General features: G+C 50.9%; 1 protein-coding gene across 1 annotated transcript; it reads right to left on the reverse strand.

The window, feature by feature from the left end:
- Positions 1-209: 209 nt before the first annotated feature.
- RTN4RL2 (reticulon 4 receptor like 2) lies at positions 210-3,479 on the reverse strand. Its single transcript, XM_035126319.2, has 2 exons — positions 3,013-3,479; positions 210-1,975 (listed from the first exon to the last, which is right to left on the reverse strand). Exons 1-2 carry the CDS (start codon positions 3,436-3,438, stop codon positions 1,172-1,174), a joined length of 1,230 nt encoding a protein of 409 aa, XP_034982210.2. The 5' UTR covers positions 3,439-3,479; the 3' UTR covers positions 210-1,171.
- Positions 3,480-20,216: the final 16,737 nt, after the last annotated feature.

Here is a 20,216-nt window from a genome sequence, read left to right on the forward strand (position 1 = left end):
AAACCAAATGACTGGCTTAAGGGTTCCTCCAGGAAGTATCCATTCAAGAATGTGTAGTGAGAAATGAGCAACCTTTGACAGAAGAATGAGCTAATCATTTCCAGGTAACTTCCAGTCAGCCAACCATTACGGACTTCTTACACCTCATAATGGTTCTCTCCGTGTATCCCATTACAAACTTCCTTGAGTGACCAAGTCCACCAAGCCATACTAAAATAGTTTAATAGTTCTCCAACCAACCAATTTTTTGGCCTTTTTTCAGGGGAAAATAGGGGCAGGGGAAGACATGGAGGCACCAGGGGTGGGGAAGGGAGAGGAGAGGACATAGCCACACAAAAAATGAAGACCAGCAATTATGAGCAAGGGCCAATTCACATGATCGTGTTTATCATGAGATAACTGCAACTGTTGCCTAAGACTTGGTAGTATGGAAGAGCTAACACAGCCACTTTCATCATCATGTAGACACTATCCCTGCCAATGAAGATTAGCTTACCCAGTGAAACATTGCACTTGGTAATTATTACCTGAACTGATTATGTGAGTTGGTTTGGTCCCCTGGTGTTTAAACAAAAAAACTCCAAAACATATACCAAATAATGGGGGAGGAGTCAAGAATGTCAAGGGCCCAAGATTCCTGTAGCCTTCTGCGGCTCAGGAGGAGAATGGTATTTCTTTTCTTTCTTTTTCTGAGTTGAGCAGGCACTTATGTGCATGGTAGGAAGGATACTGAAGAAAGAACAGAAACTCTGAAGATCAGGTCCTCATTCATTCCGCACTTCCTTGTCATGCACAGAAGAGATCCCTGCTCTTTCCAGGACATGGAAAACACAGAAGGCCTCGTAACAGCCCTGGATAGCAGTAGCATTAAGGGAACATCTTTAGCGGAATTATGCAACACCCCAGAAATAAAAAGGGGGTGCTCTTGCCATATGTTCACAAAATATGTCAGATACCACCCAGAAAGTGGCTCCAGTGTCAAGTCTCACAAATGGCCAGGAAAGCAGCAGCAGCAGCAGATCTAGCCTCCCTTTGTCCCTGTAGCAGGAGGAAGCTTAATCCCTTTGGCCTCAGCTAAGCGCTGGGTGGGGACCCATCCTGGCTTGGATCTCCCAGAGAGTCAGTCCTCAAAAGGCAGCTTAGCATCCAGCAGAGCAGCCACCCTCCATTGTCAAAACCAGGAAGGTCCCCAAAGCATCAACAGCCAGGGAAAAGGAAGCAACAGGACGCCAATCCTGATCCCTCCAGAGTCCAGAGAAGAACAGCCAGGTCCCGGGCACCCCTTTTTCAGCTGCCCCCCTTCTTCATTGCCATAGCCCCCCCAGTAGCCGTCCTCTGTGGGTGGGTCATACTTGGGGCTGCGGATGTCATTTGCCGGCACGTCCCTGTAGAAGGAGGAAGGGTCGGCGGGAGGCGACCCCCCGAGGCCATAGAGGTGATTGGAGGAGCCATTGGAGTGAGGGCGGGGGCGGGGGTGGGGGTGGGGGTGAGCAGCTCCATTCTCCCACTCGGGCCTGCAGCCCCAGTCAAAGCCCACAGGGTGGTGGTTGCCCGGCGGGCACCCCCGGAAGGCCGTTTCGTTGAGGCGGCGCATGTCGCGCCCCACACGATCGGCCGGAGAAGTGCATATGACGTCCGAGACGGAGACGCGCGTGCGCTGGAACCAGGCCCAGAGGGATCGGGCCCGGCAGTCGCAGGCCCATGGGTTGTTGTTGAGGCGCAGGAACTCCAGGGACGGCAAGTCCGAGAGGGTTTCCCCGGAGAGGGTGGTCAGGCTGTTGTTGAACAAGTACAGGATGGTGAGCTTGCCCAGATCGCGAAAGGCCCAAGTCGGAACGGCATGCAGGCGGTTCCTGTGGAGCAACAGGCGGTCTAATCCAGACAGACCCCGGAAGACGTTCTCAGAAAGCTGCCAGATCTTGTTGCCGTGCAGGAAAAGGTGGCTCAGGTTTGCCAGATCCACAAAAAGGTCATCCTGGGAGATGGAGGGAGAAAGGACAAGCAATGAAGACACTGCTGGCAAAAGGAACAGCTCCAAAAGCCTCTTCCTATAAGAGATTCTAGGCCAGGCATCCCCAAACCTTGGCCCTCCAGATGTTTTGGACTACAATTCCCATCATCCCTGACCACTGGTCCTGTTAGCTAGGGATCATGGGAGTTGTAGGCCAAAACATCTGGAGGGCCACAGTTTGGGGATGCCTGTTCTAGGCCGATTGTCAAGACTGTAGACATTCATTGCTGCCTCCCCACCTTTCCAGATCTCTCCCACTCAGCTACGCAGGATTTACTGCTGGACGCAAAGCCAGAGTTTTATGAGGAAGTTGACTCCTGCGCTTTGGCTGAGGAAATGATACAGGCTGGCTCCCAAGTCCCCCACTCACAAACTTTGCCCTCCCCTGCTAAGGATGTGGCTTGAAGCACTGAGGCATGATCTGCAAATGCAGTTTTGCTGCTGCAGGCCAGGCTGCAGCTCCCCTACTCTTAAGCCACAGCGCACTTGAGGCCGGATAGGCATGTGGTTTTTAAGTGAGTCGCTGGCAGGGCACAGAGAACCTGCCTTCAGGGGAGGACCAGCCATGTGGGGGTGGAAGGCTGAGCGCCACACCAGTTCCTTGCCGGTCTTCAGAGAGAGAGATGGCGGAGAGGGCTCCATTTGGCCTCTCAGAAGGCACATCTTAAAAACCATCTATCTGGAAACATGTCAACACCTCGCCTCATCGACCCACCTCCCTGTTCTGCCCAGTGAGATGCTCTCCCCTCCATCTGCTTGTTGGAAACTCAGAGGAAATTCCCCATCTGTCCTCAGGCTCCACTGCCAGTCCTTTTTCTTCCTCCCCACTCCCATCATCTTTCCTTGAGAATATGCCCCACAAGGTCAAAAGGAACTTAAGCCCAGAGGACCGCCAGAGGAGAAAGGGGTCCATACCTCCATGGCCCACCTGGGAACAAGCTCCCCCTTGAGGCCAGTGGCCCAAGTTCCATGCTAACCCACAACCAAGCGCTCTGGCTCACCTGCAGGCAAAGCAGGTTGTTCTCCTGAAGGTAGAGGTATTGGAGGCTGAAGAGGTTACGGAAGATGGTGGTCGGCAAGCTGCTCAGCTGGCAGCGGTACAGGTGCAGAGACTGCAGCCGTTCCAGCCCGCGGAAAGTGTCTGCATCCAGGGTGCGCAAATTGCGGTTGTCCCCCAGGTCCAGCCACTCCAGAGCTTGGAGGTGGCGGAAGGTGCCCGGCTGGATGGAGGAGATGTTGTTGGAGTAGAGCCAAAGGGTGACGAGGCTGGGTCCAAACATGCCAGGCCGCAGGGTCCCAATCAGGTTGTTCTGCAGGAAGAGGCGCTGAGCATTGCTGGGCAGGACCCGTGGCACCGAGGAGAAGTTGTTGGCCTGGCAGCTGACCGTGGGCGGAGAAAAGTAGCAGGTGCAAAGCATGGGGCACATGGCGGCCACCAGAGGAAAGGCCAACAGGAGCAGGAAGGTGGGAGCCAAGCCTGGAAGCAGAGAAGGACAGGCAATGAGACGCTTCCTTCAGCAACCATCAACACCCCCTCCCTGCCCTTATGTGGAATATCCTAGGAGTGGTCCCGCCTTCCCTGTCCACCCACCGCATTGCTATTTCAAGACAGCTATTTATTTAAAGCTGGGCTGGGGAAGCTGTGGCCGTCTAGATTTTGTTGGAGTATTAACTCCCATTATCCCGGACTACTGGACATGCTAGATGGGGCTACTGGGAGTTGGAGTCCAATGACACCTGGAAGGCAATACGTTTCCCACTCATGATTTAAAACAGGGTTTCTCAAACTTGGGTCTCCAGCTGTTTTTGGACTACAATCCCCATCACCCCTGACCACTGGTCCCTGCTAGCTAGGGAAGATGGGAGTTGTAGTCCAAAAACAGAAGAAGACCTAAGTTTGGGAAACCTGATTTAAAATCTTTATGCCCCAGATTTTCTCTTGAGAGCTTAAGGGGGCTATTCCCATTATTATTCTCCTCCTCCTCCTCATCTTCATCATCATCATCCCACCCTTGCTCTAACCCAGGCATCCCCAAACTGTGGCCCTCCAGATGTTTTGGACTACAATTCCCATCATCCCTGACCACTGGTCCAGTTAGCTAGGGATCATGGGAGTTGTAGGCGAAAACATCTGGAGGGCCGCAGTTTGGGGATGCCTGCTCTAACCACTACACCACACTAGCTCTCTTTAGTACTCTTCCCACAATACAAACATACTACCCAGATACTTCAAAGGTTCTGTTGTCAGGCTTCCCGTTAAAAACATGATTTTGAAAGATCAAAACAGAATGTCAACATTGTGTTCTTGACGGGTCACTTACATTTTCCAGCTCTTTATCTTTGATTTACTGGCTATTACTTTGATTTAAAAGAAAAGAGGAGAAAGAAAGCCAAAATCCTCCCACTTTTCAAGAGCTGCGATGCAGAGAGAGAGATCCCAAACCATGAGACTCACAAGTTACCAGAGCTGGCAACCCTGCGAGGCGTAATCCCACATGAGGAGGCATGCTCCCCTAGGCAAGAGAGCCCAAGTTGTCACCATCTGCACGCAATTTCTCACGTGAGCACCCCTCCTCCCCGTGCAAGTGTGCATGGTCCCCAACCTCTGCATGCATGCGTGTGGGCAGTGTGACGTGGCAAACGAGTAACACAAGCTGCCGATGCCGTTTCGGTAGTTCACACCACCTCCACACAGGCCCTACGCTGCCTTCCCACTCTCCCCAGCCTCCATGCTGCTCATGACAAGCTCCGCACAAACGCAAGAGTCCTTCAAGGAACCTCGCCAACACCCAGAATGCTTTGACACAGCTCCATCTTTGCCAGCATCAACAACATTGTAAATCAACCCCCCCCCCCGGGGCAGGAATATGACAGTCCCCATGTCCCTTCAATAAGAGACACCTGAAATCACACACTCCTCCGCTAGCTAAACTTTATAGTTTTGATACATTCACTGTTTTGGGACTTGCATGAAGCATACTGGGAAAAGCCTCCTTTTGGCTACACCAGTCATAGATGGGAGATAGGGGTAGCGTATACACCAGGCACCCCCCAAACTGCGGCCCTCCAGATGTTTTGGCCTACAACTCCCATGATCCCTAGCTAACAGGACCAGTGGTCGGGGAAGATGGGAACTGTAGTCCAAAACATCTGGAGGGCCGAAGTTTGGGGATGCCTGGTATACACCAAGCACAATTTAAGCCCATTTCACCACCTCAAAGAATTCTGGGCACTGCAGTTTCCTCCTCATGGGGTCACCCTTTACAAATCCCAGCATTCAGAATTCTTTAAGGGAGGGTTTAACTCTACAGGTCAGGAGATTCACAAGTGTGGCACCGGAGAAGGTCAGTACCCCCTGCCCCACCCATCCTTTCGCTGTAAGATTACAAGCAGAATTCTTGCACTGACCCAGTTAAACAGAGCAGGCACACGGGGGGGGGGGGGGCAGGCTGAATGGCCACTGGGACAAGAGGGAATTGCAAGACAGCTGCTAACAGATGCCAAGGTGAGATTCTGCTGCCCCCGCCCCCCAATTCACCACAGAATCCAATTCTTCTCCCTCTTCCCAGTTTTTAAAGAATTCTGTTTGCGCTCAGTTTTGGACTACATATTACTGCAAGCTGGTAGCATAGAAACATACATTTTCAACAACAACAAAAGTCCTAACTTACATAACATATGGAAAGGAAAGGAGTGTCTCCCCCCCCCTTTTTTACTGATGGGTGGTTTTTGTCACAACAGGCACAACTTGGGCAGGACTGGGATTCAGGTTGTGAATCAAATTACAGAACTGTCGCTTTATAGCTCCAAAAGCATGGCTTTGAGTCAGCAGCAAGCATGCATGCTCCACAACCAGAGAGACACGTTAAGGCGGAGTTCTGTTTGCAGGACCTGTTTTTCACCCCTGGAGTAGGAGGGAAGGAAATCTGCCCTGACCTTCCTGCTAAAACAGCTCCCAAGTTCCTCCCTAAACCCCGGGGTGGGGTGGAAGGAAGCCGATGTTCCTCCGTGGCATCAGCAGTGGCCATTTCCTCCAATAATGGCAGGCCAGTTTTCCCTCAAGGGAGAACAGGGGAAAAGCCTTTATCTTGAGCAGAGGGGTGGGGGCAGAGAAGAGAGGGAGCTGTAGCTGCTACTAATGTTGACTGCTGCCTCTTGTCTCTGGACTCCTCTCTCTCTCTCTCTCTCTCTCTCTCTCTCTCTCTCTCTCTCTCTCTCTCTCTCTCTCTCTCTCTCTCTCTCTCTCTCTCTCTGGTGTGGTGGAACCGGCTGTAACCCAAGGAGTCTCATCCATAATTCAAGCCTGTGGCTTTTCGCTGGAGCTTGGGCAGAGAAAAAGCAGAGGGGAAAGGGATTGGAAGCTCCGCCATCTCTCCCCATAAAAGCCCTCTGGCCTCTCTGCCTCGTCTTAGGGGGAAGGGAGACTTGCAGGCAAGTTCTGGATACTGCTGACCTCCCTGTGCTCCACCCCAGCCAACTCTCACACCCCCCACCCTTGAATCTCATGGGGGTTTTCACAGCAAATTCCTTCTCAGTTCCACCCCCCCCCCAGTTCCCCAATATTCTCAGGAATTACCCACCCACAGTTACCTTCCCGGTCCCCTCTCCAACCTAATCTCTCCACAAAATCATCATCGTACAGGTGAAACTCGGAAAATTAGAATATCGTCAAAAACTGCATTTATTTCAGTAATGCCACTTAAAAGGTGAAACCAGTATATGAGATAGATGCATGACATGCAAAGCAAGATATGTCAAGCCTTTATTTGTTGTAATTGTAATTATTTGTCATTAGTCAGGTCAATTATAAATGGAATGTAATTAATGAAATGTAATAGTGTTATTTTTGTATTATTGTAACTATTTGTTTTATTACTGTGGAATTTCCAAAAGAAAGCATTTGTAAAAATTAAAAACAATAACTTGCATTACTGAAATAAATGCACTTTTTGACGACATTCTAATTTTCCGAGTTTCACCTGTATGGGGGGAAATGCTTTGCTTAGATTCCTCCCCCCCCCCCCCAGCAAATGCAAGAGGTGCTCATTCATAATTTTCAAGGTGAAAAGCTGAACGACTCAGACGAGACCGAGCACATTTGTATGAGACAAAAAAAAAAGCTATTTTACTACCCTTGTTGCTAAACTGCAGCGAGAGGAGATGCTTCTGTTCTTGGCTACAGCACTAAGAATGTGTGCCCTGTAATCCCCATCCAAGCCGACACCAGCGGCAGCACCCCCACCCCCGCTCTTAAAGACATTTCTCCCTCCTAAACTGCTTCTCCTGAGATTTAAAACCCTTGATCCTTCCTTCTGAAGAAAACTTCCACCAAATGTTCATTAACCTTGTGAGAGGATTCCAGTCCGTACTACGAATAGCACAAGCTCCTCAATGCACTCTAGCTTTTAAACACACTGCCATGGATGGATTTTACCACCCCCTTGGGAAGGCGCAGGAAGGAACAACTTGCCCCAGGATGGAAGGGAACAGAGTGGGGTGCATGGGTCACATGCAGCAGGATTCCGAGGCAGAGGTGAGGAAGCTGGAAGCAGACCCTGCCATCTCCCCCAACCTGGTGCCTTGTGAGGGCCTTTCCTTCATTTATACGGTGGGGGGGGGGCACACAGAGGAAGGAAGGAGGTGGGATATCATGCCAGACAGACTCAGTTCCCAGGCTAGTTGAAAGGAAGAAGGGTTGTGGTGGGAAGCTGGGTCGCTTTCCCCCAACTGGGCAACACAACCCTGTAGTGGCCTGCAAAATGGGTGGCTTTGGGTCAGTCCTTTTCCTCCGGCCGAACTTGCCTCACAGGGTTGTTGTGGGGATAAGAGAGGAGAGCGGGAAAGGCAGGATTAAAATGGTAACAAATAATCAAAACCGGAAATAAATCAGATCTGTGCCTACTAGCCAGGAAGGCCTTGGGAGGGGGAGGATTAATACAGAAGTTTTCTACCACCACATCAAAACTGAAAGCATGGTCTGACCTGGGATCCACAGCTAGATTGGCTCCATTTTTAACTCAGGAGGTAGGAGTGAAATCAATGGCAGTAGATGTGCTCTTAATCCCAGGAGGAAGGGAATGAAATGAGACAGGATTTCCAGTTCTTACAGAAAGTCTGGCTACTTAAGGGACACCATTTCCTCCCTATCTTGAGCTCCACCTCTTGATCCTTGCAGCTCATGAGGAACCTGCTCTCTCCCAAGCAGGGAGGAACTACAGAAGCACACATCAGACCACCTTTCCTCAAGGCTGAACATCTCTTCTAAAAATCAGGGCATGGTATTGGCTGGGATCCTCCCAGGGGGAGAGCCTCTTCTCACAGCCTTGCCCTCCCTCTCCTCTAGATGCTGTACAGCTACCCTGGCTTAGAGAGAGAGAAAGAAAAAGAGAGAGGGAGAGGGAGGGAGGGGAGGGGGGCAGGCCTATCTGCTCTTTTAGCTGCCAGCTGTTGGTTTTGTCTTCCTCTGCCTGAAGAAAGTAATGCTGATCTCCAAAGTTTTAATACTGGAAAAGTCAACTATGTTTAAAGCTTCTCAAATCTTTTTTAAATAGACAAATAGCATCCTGATGAATACTCAAATAGTGGGTGCAAAGGGCTTCTCCTGAAAAAGGTGGCTATATTCAATGGGCCTTGTTCTGTGTCAGCCTTTTGAGCCCATCACCTCGTCGCATTCCCCCACCAGCCTCTGTTCTGAACCTTGGAGATCTTTTAAATGTGTTGGCGCCAGGTCAGGGTCCCGCATGCCGTGATAGCAGCAGTGCTGGGGCTCTATTAATCAAGTGTTGATTCCCCTCTTAACGCACCAGAACTCTCTCCTACTATGGAGCATTACTGCTCTTTTGGAAAGAGCCTTTGCTTCCCCATTACAGGAAGGATTGGCAGCTGGAAGGTGCTGGGACAGAACTAGACCCGAGAGGGGTACCATCTGACTTGCTGGTTGCCAACCTATTTGCAGTTAGAGTGACAACAGGCCACTCTGGGAAAGAAAAGTCAAGGATTTGGCCCTCCAGTGTGATTCCATTCACAGAGGGAATGCTTCTCCTTCCCTCCATCCCCACGGGGGGTTTAATGGCTGGTCAGGGATTCACATATCTGTTTACTGGCCTGCTTTCAAGGTGGGAGGCAAACAGTGGGCAGGCTCAGCCTACCTAGCTATTGTTGTCTTGGGGAGGGTTCCCCCTCCCCCAGCTTTGAACTTTCTATTTATGTTTGCAGTGTAGATTACAAGAAAAGGGAAACCTGGAGAAAATTAACTTTGAAATTAAAATAATAAACTGAATCAGAAGGTATGCGTTTACAAAAGATCTGTGCATACTATCCAGTCAGATGGAAATAAATAAATGATAATAATAATAATAATAATAATAATAATAATAATAATAATGCACTCCAGAATACCACAGGTTCCCTCTCACCACCTGCATATTGCATAGTTTGCCTCTAGACCTGGGTGCTTAATGCTGAACAATTGTCCATCTGGAGTTGACATGATCTATGGGGGAGCTCACTGAGTCCAGATTTTCACCCCTGGTCACATATATCCTTGTTTGCAGCTGTCCGTATGGCTGGTCCAGGTACGCATGTTCCAATGTTTATAGATCCTGTGTCAGAATCAGCAGAGCTGCATAGGACAAGCAAGATTTGTCCAGGGAAGCACTACTCGATATGTGATGGGAGACCAAGGCAGGCAACACTCAAGCCCTGCTCCTAAATCTGGGGAACCATGGTGGGTGCCGAGATCAGAAATGACAACTCAGTTGTGCGTAGGCTGGGGGGGTTAAGACAAGTGTCCCTGGGAGGGGCCAGAGGTAGCAGGTCTGACGTGGCTGGTGACGCGGATGAAGCTGAAAACAACCCAACTCTTCTTTCGTCCATAATTTAACACCCCCAAAATAAGCAGCTGCCTGTTGTTGCGTAACCCATTGGGGGCCAGGCTATAAATGGCAACAAGCAGAGTAGAGCAGAAAGCCACCGGCATCCCTCCAGCCAGCCAGCCAGGCAGGGCCATTGCCTCGTCTGAACTCTGGCCCGGTCTGCTGAACCCGGGACCCACACAGGCTATGCATCTGCCTTGCAGGACAACGCCAGGGAGATCGGCAGCACCTGCCATTCCTTGGCTCCTGCCTCATTCGCTGGCAGCGCACATCCTCCGTCCTTTATGAATTCAGCACCGGTCGGCCCTCCAGAGATGGAGAAGCCCATTGCAGTGTCTCTCTCTCTCTCACTCACTCACACACACACACACACACACTGGCCCTGTCCATCACCTTTAGAGTCAATCTCCTCTCAATGCCAAGAAGAGGCGGTGCGCATCCTTCCAACTTCGGGACACTTCACCTCGCTGGAGAAGAGAACTGGCTTTACTGAGCTGGAGGGGGAAAGGTGTCCAGCCTCCTCTGTGCCTACAGAACCCCACCTCTTGGCTTCCGGAGCCACTTTGGAACGGATACCCCTCTAGAAGTTGCACAATCCTGTCCAGGTGACATGGGGGGCGGGGCTGCTAATGAGGCTTTCTGAGCAATTTTGAGGCAGGCAAATTAGACCACTCCTGTAATCTTCCTTGGGGCTATCCATCCGAGATGGGTTTTTTCTCAAACCATCAGAAGAGTAGCACTCTCTTTCTCTCACACACAAACATACACAGTGTCCTTCGCCAGCACATCATCGCTAGTGTGTGGTGCTTGTGTGCCTCCACATTATTAAGGCACCGGATGGGGGGGGGGAGCAGTTATTTCAGAACAATCAAAGCACGGAATAGCTGGACAGCCCCAGAAGACGCCCATTATCTCCAGTCCACGTGAGCATAATAGCGCCTTTGGAAATGGTGCCACCTCAAGGTCGCCTTGGGGCTGGAGTGGGCAAACAACCGAGTGCCTGTGTGTGTGTGCCTGCATGTATATTCCCACGAGATATTTCCCGTGTTCTCAAAAGGGACATCTCAAGGGGACGGAAAATAAAGCTTCGTTTTTTTTCTTTCCTTTCTGAACTCAAAGGAACAACCCCCATACGGACTCCTGACCGATCCTGCCCCATTCTCCCATCGCTTTGACAGCCAGTTTACACGCGAGGTCCCGTTCTCTCTCCCCCCCCCATCTCCCCGCCCCCTAATAAAAAAAACCCAACAAGTTCTTGCTCCTCACCCACCCTCACGATCAAAACATTCGTGTCCCGCATTCCAGACCTCCCGAAAACGGATGAGGGGGTTGGGGTGGGTGCTCACTTACCATACAGGGTGGGTCCTAGACGGAGCAGCATGGTGCCAGGCAGGCTCGGTGGAGGGACGGTAGAAAACGGCAAAAAATAAGAAAGACAGACAAAACCTCAGGAGAAGAAAAGGAATGAAGAGACGAGGAGGAGGAGGAGAAAGAGAAAGAGGAGGAGGAGGAGGAGAAAGCAGCGGCGGCGGCGGCGGCGGAGGGTGGGTGGGGGGCGGGGAGGGTCGCGATCGCCTCGGAAGTCCTCGCTGGAGAGCAAACGCGCTCGGCGTCCCGCTACTCCCTACAGAAGCTCCTGTGCGACGGGGCGCAAGGCGAGGGGTCGCGGCAGCCCGGGCGCGTCTGGGCGCAGCCTGCGGGGGATCATGGCCCGCCTGGGGCCAGCCAGCCAAGCGGCCGGCCAGCCAGCCACCTTCCTTTGGCCCGGCGGCGGCAGCGCTACCCTCCGCTCCGCCGGCGAGAGCTGCCGGACAGAGGCTTCATCCCGGACGAGCCGCCTGGCACCATCTGCTCCGCTCGGCTCGGTGCGCGCGCGTCGCACCGGCGCAGCCAACCACTCTGCTAAAGGGAGCGCAGGCGGCCGGGCGGCGGCGCCTTATTCCCAGGGCCGGCTGGGGCTCCGCCCCCCCGCGGCCGCGCTTTAACCCTTTCGGAGCGGGATGGACGGACGGACGGACAGAGGGTCTTCCTCCCCTTCGTACTCCCCGATCTTCTCTACCCACTGCCGCCCGGCCCGCCTTGCCCGGCAGCCCCTCACTCGGCCCCGCCCACCTGCTTCCCGCCCACGCACCTCGCCCCACCCTGCAGGCGTCATCGCGTCTGGACTCCGCGGGGGGTCGCATGCCCTGCCCTTTCCCTGGAAAGGGGCGGTGGGTTGGGACGGGGTGCCCGCGGGAAGTCAACAATAGACGCCACGCTCCTAGATTAATTAGCAACAACACGCATTAATTAATACGAATTAAACGTTCTTGCTTCAAGCCCCACGGGGGACACCCCACCCAGCTGCCCCACCCCGTGCACACTTACTTGGGAGTAAGCTCCCATTGAAGCCGGTGCTTTCTGGGGTGAATGAATGGTTGGGGAAAGAAAAAGTTAAGGAGATCTGAGCATGCGCCCCCACCAGTACACCTGTTCCGACGCGCACCTTCCCGATGGCTCCAAACGCGGATTGCGCCTCCTGCACAGAGAAGCGGAGGTTGCAGGAGATGAACTGTGTAGCCAGCACTTTCTGAGAAGCGGCTGGAGGCCAGGGCGTAAGCCTCGCCCGCAACACGCTAGGTGATCACAGAAAGAGGGTGCCTCTGAGCACGTGCAGAGTTTCCCTTCTACCTAGCCTAGGAACTGCAACTGGATTTGGCTGAAGGTGGGGGCTTGAGGGATTAGAGGGCACGGCTGTCCAGGAAGCGCGACCTCCTCAGCTTCCCCTATTTGAACAGAGCAACCGTGGGGGAAAAGTTTCTGATCTTCGGATCGGTGTGTTTGGCTCGTGCTTGTCTCACGGCAAAAAGCGGGACTGTTCTTTAGGGTTGGGAAATCTGGTTTCGTTTCCATTCGAGGTATTTCTCAGCAGCCTGACAGAGCGAGCGAGCGGGGTGGGGTTGGGGTTGGGGAATCGGAGTACCAGCGCCTACTTCCCCCAAATCAAAATAGTTGGGCAAGTGACCTTGGCCAACTCGTTCTCCCCAAAACACGCGCGCGCTTAGTGGGAGAGGTTCTCGGGCAGAATAAAACACAGCTCCATGGAACTGGAGCAGGCAGAGGGGAAGTCTGCGGTGGCTTTGCATTGGAGACTGGCTTCACTGAAAAACGGCCGATATATAAGGCTGAAACAAGTTTAAGGACGCGGTTTGTTAAGTGTAAACGTCGGGGCTCTGGATACAGACGTGGGGACGTTGCGGCCTTTCCAATGTTGCTGGACTCCAGCTCCCATCATCCCTGACCACTGGCCATACTGACTAGGGCTGATGGGAGTGGGAACCTCATCCCTAATAATGGCTCATCCAGAAAATTTTCCCTATTGGAAGAGCATGGAAACAGGAAACGCGAACCAAGAGAAAGTCTGCGCGGAGAGCAGGTGCCGGCACCTTTTACTCTACGGTGCTCAATGGCGCTTGCTCCCACAGTCTGTGCAATTGGAATTTCTCTACCGCCTTTCAATAGACGTCCACAGGACTGTTTACTTAAGGGGGGGGGACAGGTTACAGTGCAAAACGAAGCGTCCCCTACTAGAAGATACCTTCTCGACAAGATTTGCCTTTCGCATATAGAAAAAGCTCATCTGGATAGTTAAACAGGCATCCCTAAACTCGTCCCTCCAGATGTTTTAGGACTACAATTTCCATCATCCCTGACCACTGGTCCTGTTAGCTAGGGATGATGGGAGTTGTAGTCCGAAAACATATGGAGGGCCGAGTTTGGGGATGCCTAGTTAAACAGCAGGACGCTCGTCCTTACGATGGGCGGGATGAGAGCACAGGCAGAACTTCTAGGTCGCAGACATTGAAAGACGCACTTAGAAAAGGTCCCAAGGGTCATCTAGTCCAACCCCCTGCAATGCAGGAATCTTCTGCGGGATGGGTTAGGGTCGGAGTCAGTCAACGGTGATGGACACAGGAAGCTGCGGTGCCTTTGCAGTGGAGACTGGCGACCCATTAGGGCGGATAGGATGGGGAACTGCCCCCCAACCTCAGTCTGCTCTCAGCCAGCCCCCGACTTGCCTACCGCCTCCAGTCCAGGAGATAGAGCTGCCTTTTAGCAAGGGAGGCAGAGCGGAGCAAAACCAGAGTGACTTGGCTCCCATGTGCTCTGGCTCCATCTACTGGTGACCTCCCTGGCACCCGCCCTACCAGTTTCAAAAGTCACCAGCCACTATTGCCTTTGGGGTGGGACTTTGGGGGCAGAACAGAAGTCCAGGACTTCCAAGCGCAGCAGGGTCGGAATGTTAAACCCGGTCCCAGGGGCGGAGGAGAGCGCAAGACCACTCAGCCCAGAGCCTCATGGTACCGAACTACAACGCGGCGCAGAGCTAGATCCAGTTGTCTAGTCATGCCAGAACGTGACAAAACCTGGAGAGTCGTCGTATGATGATGCAGCGCCTACCAGGAGGGGGAAGACAGTGTTGTGCAATGGTTAGAGCACCGGGATGCGGGCCATCCATGAATTTCCACCCAGTGATGCTGAGCCGTCAGTCCCCTCACGGGGTTGTTGTGCTGTAGAACGGGGAGAAAGGAAACTAGGAAAGCGGACGATGGGACGGGACTTTCGCCTGCGAGAGGGACCGGACTCCCCCGGGGCAGGTTTCCGTGTGTGTGTCCCCCATCATCGCCCCCTGTGGCGGAGTGCGGGTGAGAGAGGAGGACCTGAAAGACGCCAGCCAAGAAAACTGAGTCTCTCTGGGCCAAAACCGAAGGGGAGACTCGGTAAGGAGCGGGAGGAAGGTGGTGGAGGAGAAGAAGGAGAAAGGAGCCCGCGCAACTGACAACCTGGAAGAGGCGCCAGCTGGCCGAAGCTCTGCCAAAGACTCCCTTGCCAAGAATCGCTGCTCTCCCAGGAAAGGAAGCAGCCGCCGCCTCCCTTATTTATCTCGCTCCTGCTCGCTTTCGGGCCAGTTCGATTCCCACGTGAAATGGGGGCAGGGCAAGAGAAATGAGGGCGGGGCAAGAGGATTCTCCTTTCGCAGGACTTTCACCACCAGGCATAAATAAAATAAAATAACCGATTCGTATGTCAAAGGCTCTTGAATAATTTTTTTGGGGGGGGGCAGGTAAAGCCCGCCCCGCACAATCGATCATAAGACGCTGTGCACGCACACCATTTGAATGGCAATGCCCATCAACTTTGGGTCGGGGCAGCCCCCTCAAATATTTTATGGGGGGGCGGGGCGGCGAAGGGACCTTAGCTCCTAGGAGTTGGCTTCTATGCAAAGGCCTATGGACCGAAGGCGGAGAGCCGGTGTAGGAGCGGAGACTGCGGAGCGGTCAGAGCTGCGATCCTGGCGCGCTTTATACCCGAGTCAACGCGCGGGGGATCGGGTGTAAGGGTGTGCGAGCTGAAGGTCAAACCCTTTTGGGTTCAGAGCCAAAACCACTCTCGCCTAGATGGTCCTTTATTAGCTTCAAGCAGATCGGAGCATCCTCCTTCTTTCCCGCCAAGCACGCAAGGTTGGTATAGGGAAGCGCTAGGACAGGCATCCCCAAACTTCGGCCCTCCAGATGTTTTGGACTACAATTCCCATCTTCCCCGACCACTGGTCCTGTTAGCGATGGATAATGGGAGTTGTAGGCCAAAACATCTGGAGGGCCGCAGTTTGGGGATGCCTGCGCTAGGAGAAGATGGATTAGAGGCCGATTTAGTCGTGCTTGGAGCAGGCTCGGTGAAATCCATGGGTCTAAGCTAGTTACCTCCTGTTTATTTCCATGGCTCGGTTCTGATCAGGACAGAGCCTGCAATCCTGACCCACCCCCTTACTTGGGAGCAAGGCCATGGAATTCCAAAGGAGTTACTTCCCAGTAGACATGGTGGAGCTTCCGCTATAAATCTGGAGCCAACCCAATCTAGGTGAAATTCCTGAAACTACGGTACTGTGGCGTTGTTGTTGTTGAAGAGGACGTCCCTATTTTCATCAGAGAAATGTTAGAGGGTATGAGTTAGGCCGCAAAAAGGCAGGTTGCGCCACTGCCATACAAGGTAGCAGGTTTTAAATGCCTAGAGCTCACAGCCCATCCCTAATCACATGGATCGTAAGTAAATGCTTTAGGATCGCCATCTAATAGCCACGCAACCGATCCAATGCATGTTTGAAATCTGGAATAATTCTCATAAGACCCATGGGACTTACTTCCAGGTAATAATATGCGTAAGACTGAAGACTGGAAGTTTGTTTTACGCTCACGCAGGTGGAATCAGGTACTCCGACGGATCCGTCTACAAGTCCTTGGCATGGCTAGCTAATGCAGTGGCATATAAACTGAAAGGGGTTTAAAAATGGAAATGTTGCCGTTTCTGAAGACGAATGATTTGTGGGTTTGGTCCATTTTGGTTACCAGAAACCTGGGCGAAAGCAAAACAAACAAACTAAAAACACCCTCCAGTCAAATTGTGTCATAGACTTGGAAGTTCTGGCAAAAGCTGAACATTTTAGGATTTACAAAAATGCTAGCTTGTGACCAAAAATCAACCCACGTCGAACAGCTTTAGTTATTATAACTTGGAACATGCCAATTTTAATGGGGTTTTTTTTTAATCGAGTGACAGAACGTACACGCAGGATCTTCTTAATCTGCATTAAGTAACGGGAGAAAGAGCTCTCGGTGTAAATGACCTCATCGCGCGATGCAGAGGAGTGGGCCGCAATTGTCATTTCGAAGGAGATGCGCCTCTGATTGGCATGGCTTGGGAGGAGGGGGCAAGTCGGAGGTCCAGAGGGAAAGTGTGTGTGTTGGGGGGTGGTGAAGAGATAAGATTCTACCACCCAATGTTGATGAAGAGCTCTGTAGAGCGTAGGGAGGGCTGGGGAGGGGCTCTTCAATACAATCTGGCACCGAGTTTGTTTGCCTCGTTGCCTCCGGAGTGAAATATCACAAGATGGAGAGACAGACGGTGAGGGTGCAGGTGGGCGGTGGCGGGCGGTAGCTCAGGCTGACTCAGGGGGGCCGTCATCCGCTTGGCTGGCCATATGCGGCTCGCTTAGGGAGGGAGGATGGCTCCCACAATGCACTGGGGCCAACCAAGCATGGGCACCTGGCATCAGGAGCGTGGCTTTCCCTCCGCCTTTCCTTTCCTCCTTTCCTCTGTAGAGTCTTTTAAATCCAGAGCCCCTCTTTCCTGCCTTGAGTCCCTCAAGCTAGCAGAGCATAAAGCCATCCCATACCCCTTTCCCTTCCCACAGGTAAGGCTCTTCTCCTGGTCTGCTCAAGGCAGGTGATGTTAGTCTCACCTGACCATCCCAAATTCGTTGATGCTACTTCTAAGGACGGTGCTCGCCCTCAAGACACTCTGGCACCCACAATCCACAGAAACGGGTTTTCTACTACCCAGCATTCCTTGCTCAACCATGGTGACCTGTCAGGTGTCTCCTGGAAGTTCAGAAAGTGATCCACATTCCTATCCCCTGTCGTTTGTCTCTAGCGTTTGACAAACAGGGACATGCTGCTGTTTAACCGTTGGTGTGTGTATGTTTCAGCACTAATAAGCACCGGTAGTTGATCATCAATTATGTGGCTAATTCTTTTTCTACCATCTAGGCAGGTCACCATCACCGCATCTTGTGGCCATTAGTTCCATAAATTAATCCATTTGCTTGCCAGGAACTTGTTGTCAATCAGTGGTCTTTCAGAGAAAAATACCCCCCCCGCCGCCGTAAAGACGCAATCCTGACCCCAATTACCTGGACGTAAGCCCCTCTGAATTCAATAGGCCTTACTTCTGAGTAGACATGGTTAGGATAACCCTATTAGTCCTACTCCTTTCTTTAAAGAAGCAAAGCAACATTCCCGAGACTTTTTCCTAGAGGGAAGATGCTTCATTTATCAATACCCCACCTCCGCCTGAGCTATTTTCCAGCTCTCCACCATCTCCAAGGTGGGGGCGATCAGAACTGCTTTCAGTATTCTAAATGTGGGAACACGAGATTTATATAATGACCATGTGGTATCTGCTGTTTTTGTTTTGGGCCCTTTCCCAACCATTCTGACATCACATTTGCCTTTTTAAAACAAAAACACAAAAATCCCCACAGCACAATGGACTGGCTTTTTCAGTGCTTCTTCCATGACCCTGTGATCTCTTACAGGTGAATGCAGTCATTTCAAACCCCGCTGGAATATATATGTGAAGTTGGAACTGTTCCCCTCTCCCCAATAGCCAATGTATGTTACTTTGCACTTATTTATGTTGACTCTCCTCTGCCATCTGTTGCTCAGTTACCCAGTTTGAAGAGACCCTTTTGGTGCTCTTCACAGTCTGTTTGATGTTATCATCCATACTAATTTGATGCCATCTGCAAACTTGGTTATCTTACTATCCAACCCCTGAGATGAGATCATTCAAAAATGAATTTAAATAGCACCATTCATCTCTATGCAGATTCTGAAAGGACCTGGCTGGAATGGACTTGCCCACTAACAGGAAATGATGGGAATGTCTGTTCCGTTCTGATTCTTCAAGCTTGCACAAAACATGCTTCTAAACCACACTATCTCATCTGGAAGCCCTGCCCCTCACCAGAATGGGAGCATAGGAAGCTGCCTTGTACTAAATCAGACCACTGACCCATCTAGCTCAGCATTGGCTACACTGACTTTCAGTGGGTCTTCTGGGGTTCAGAAGGGAGATACCCCCAAATCCTACCTGAAGTTGCCTAGGATGGAACCTGGGATCTTCTGCATTTGAAGCAGATGCTCTACCACTGGGCTATGGCCCTTCTACCGCTAATCAATGATGCAGAAAATGTACTCTTTATATGTTTCCAGGATTTCTCTTACATTCGATGGTTAAAACCTGACAGTGAAGACATCGGGGGTCCACCTGAAACTACATCTTTCCTCTGTCCACAGAATCCAACATAGTCTTTCAATTTGCCTCTGAATTGCTGCACTTTCCCATTTTTAAAAATTCTGATTCGTGTGCATGCAGCAAGTGCAATACAGTAACTCTAAGCATGTTTACTCAAAGAAAGGCTAACTCATTTCAATGGGACTTCTGTCCATGTAATGGATCTGCATATTCTATTTAAATAATTTTATTAATTGCCCACCATCTGAAGAAATGGTGGTGGTGTACAATATTACAATACGCCATAAAAAGAAATAAAAGCTACAGACAAATGAATAGCAAGTAGGCTTTCTGATACTGCAGGTATTTCTTTTTACATACAACACATAGAGTACTTTGCACCAAACAGGTGCTTATTTTTTGGGCACCCACTATGCATCCAATGAGCCATCAATTCATCCCCAGCATTTTTTCCACCATCATTGTTGGATCTGCAAGAAGTTCCTCTGCCATGCACCAGATCTCAGTTGAAGAACTAAGATGTAAAACTTGCTAGTAACACCTCTCAAACTTACCTGTTTTTAGACCTTTCAAGCCCCAAATACATGCTTGCACCCTTCTGCACTATGCCTGATTACGCACAATGCAGAAGACAGACTGGGTAAAGGGCATGTCAAATTGCAGTGATACATATACATGGGCCTAAGGCCCCCTCTGCTGGCTGCTGGTAAAATTTCAAAACTTGGCAACAACTTCCAGAGGGGTTAGCCAAGTCTACTGGAGAAAAGTCAACATAGTATCTTGTTTCATGTTAAAGGCAAACAGATTTATGATGGCATAACATTTATTTGGTCCCTAAACCCTTTTCCCATAATAAATCTTTCATTCTTTAAGGTACCATAAGACTCTTCTTGTTTTCAATACTTGGTGTTCATTCTGGGGCTGCTTCATGCATAACTTCTTTTTCAATATGAAAAAACACCCATGCACCATGGAAAATATGTGCACATATACATACCAATTTGAATGAGCACAGTAGCAGTTTTGCTTCATTTGCAGGATTTTGCAAGCTGTAAGGATGCCTCACACATTGAACTGATGTAGGAAATAGGATGTTCCAGCAGTACTTCTCTACTATCATGTAGGGAGAACACATGTATGCCTTTTCATTGCAACCATAGTCATGGATTCCTCCTGCTATGTGCTCATGAAGTGAAATAAACATGCACGAACTCTTCACACTTAATAGTGGATATATGTATCTTCTAAATGAAAGGGAGATGTGTGAAGCAGCCACAGTCACTCCCAAATATGTGTTATTATTGCAAAACAGACACATGTGCAATTTTCACCCATGATGGTGCATGGGTCTGCAGAGCATATGCTATTGTTGTATGTCTGGCTCACAACAGCAAGACCAATGAGCTTTGCTACCTTAAGGTGAAGCACAGGACTGCCCCCACATCAACTCATGGCATGCACAGAAGCCTATTGGTTCA

The sequence above is a fragment of the Zootoca vivipara genome, chromosome 1 (assembly GCF_963506605.1).
Source record: "Zootoca vivipara chromosome 1, rZooViv1.1, whole genome shotgun sequence".
NCBI lineage: Eukaryota > Metazoa > Chordata > Lepidosauria > Squamata > Lacertidae > Zootoca > Zootoca vivipara.

Excerpts from the sequence above, each read along its gene's own strand:
- RTN4RL2 (XM_035126319.2), bottom strand. The coding sequence starts at position 3,438 with ATGTGCCCCATGCTTTGCACCTGCTACTTTTCTCCGCCCACGGTCAGC. Across the intron at positions 1,976-3,012 it reads ACAACCTGCTTTGCCTGCAG|GATGACCTTTTTGTGGATCT; the intron begins GTGAGCCAGAGC and ends TCCATCTCCCAG.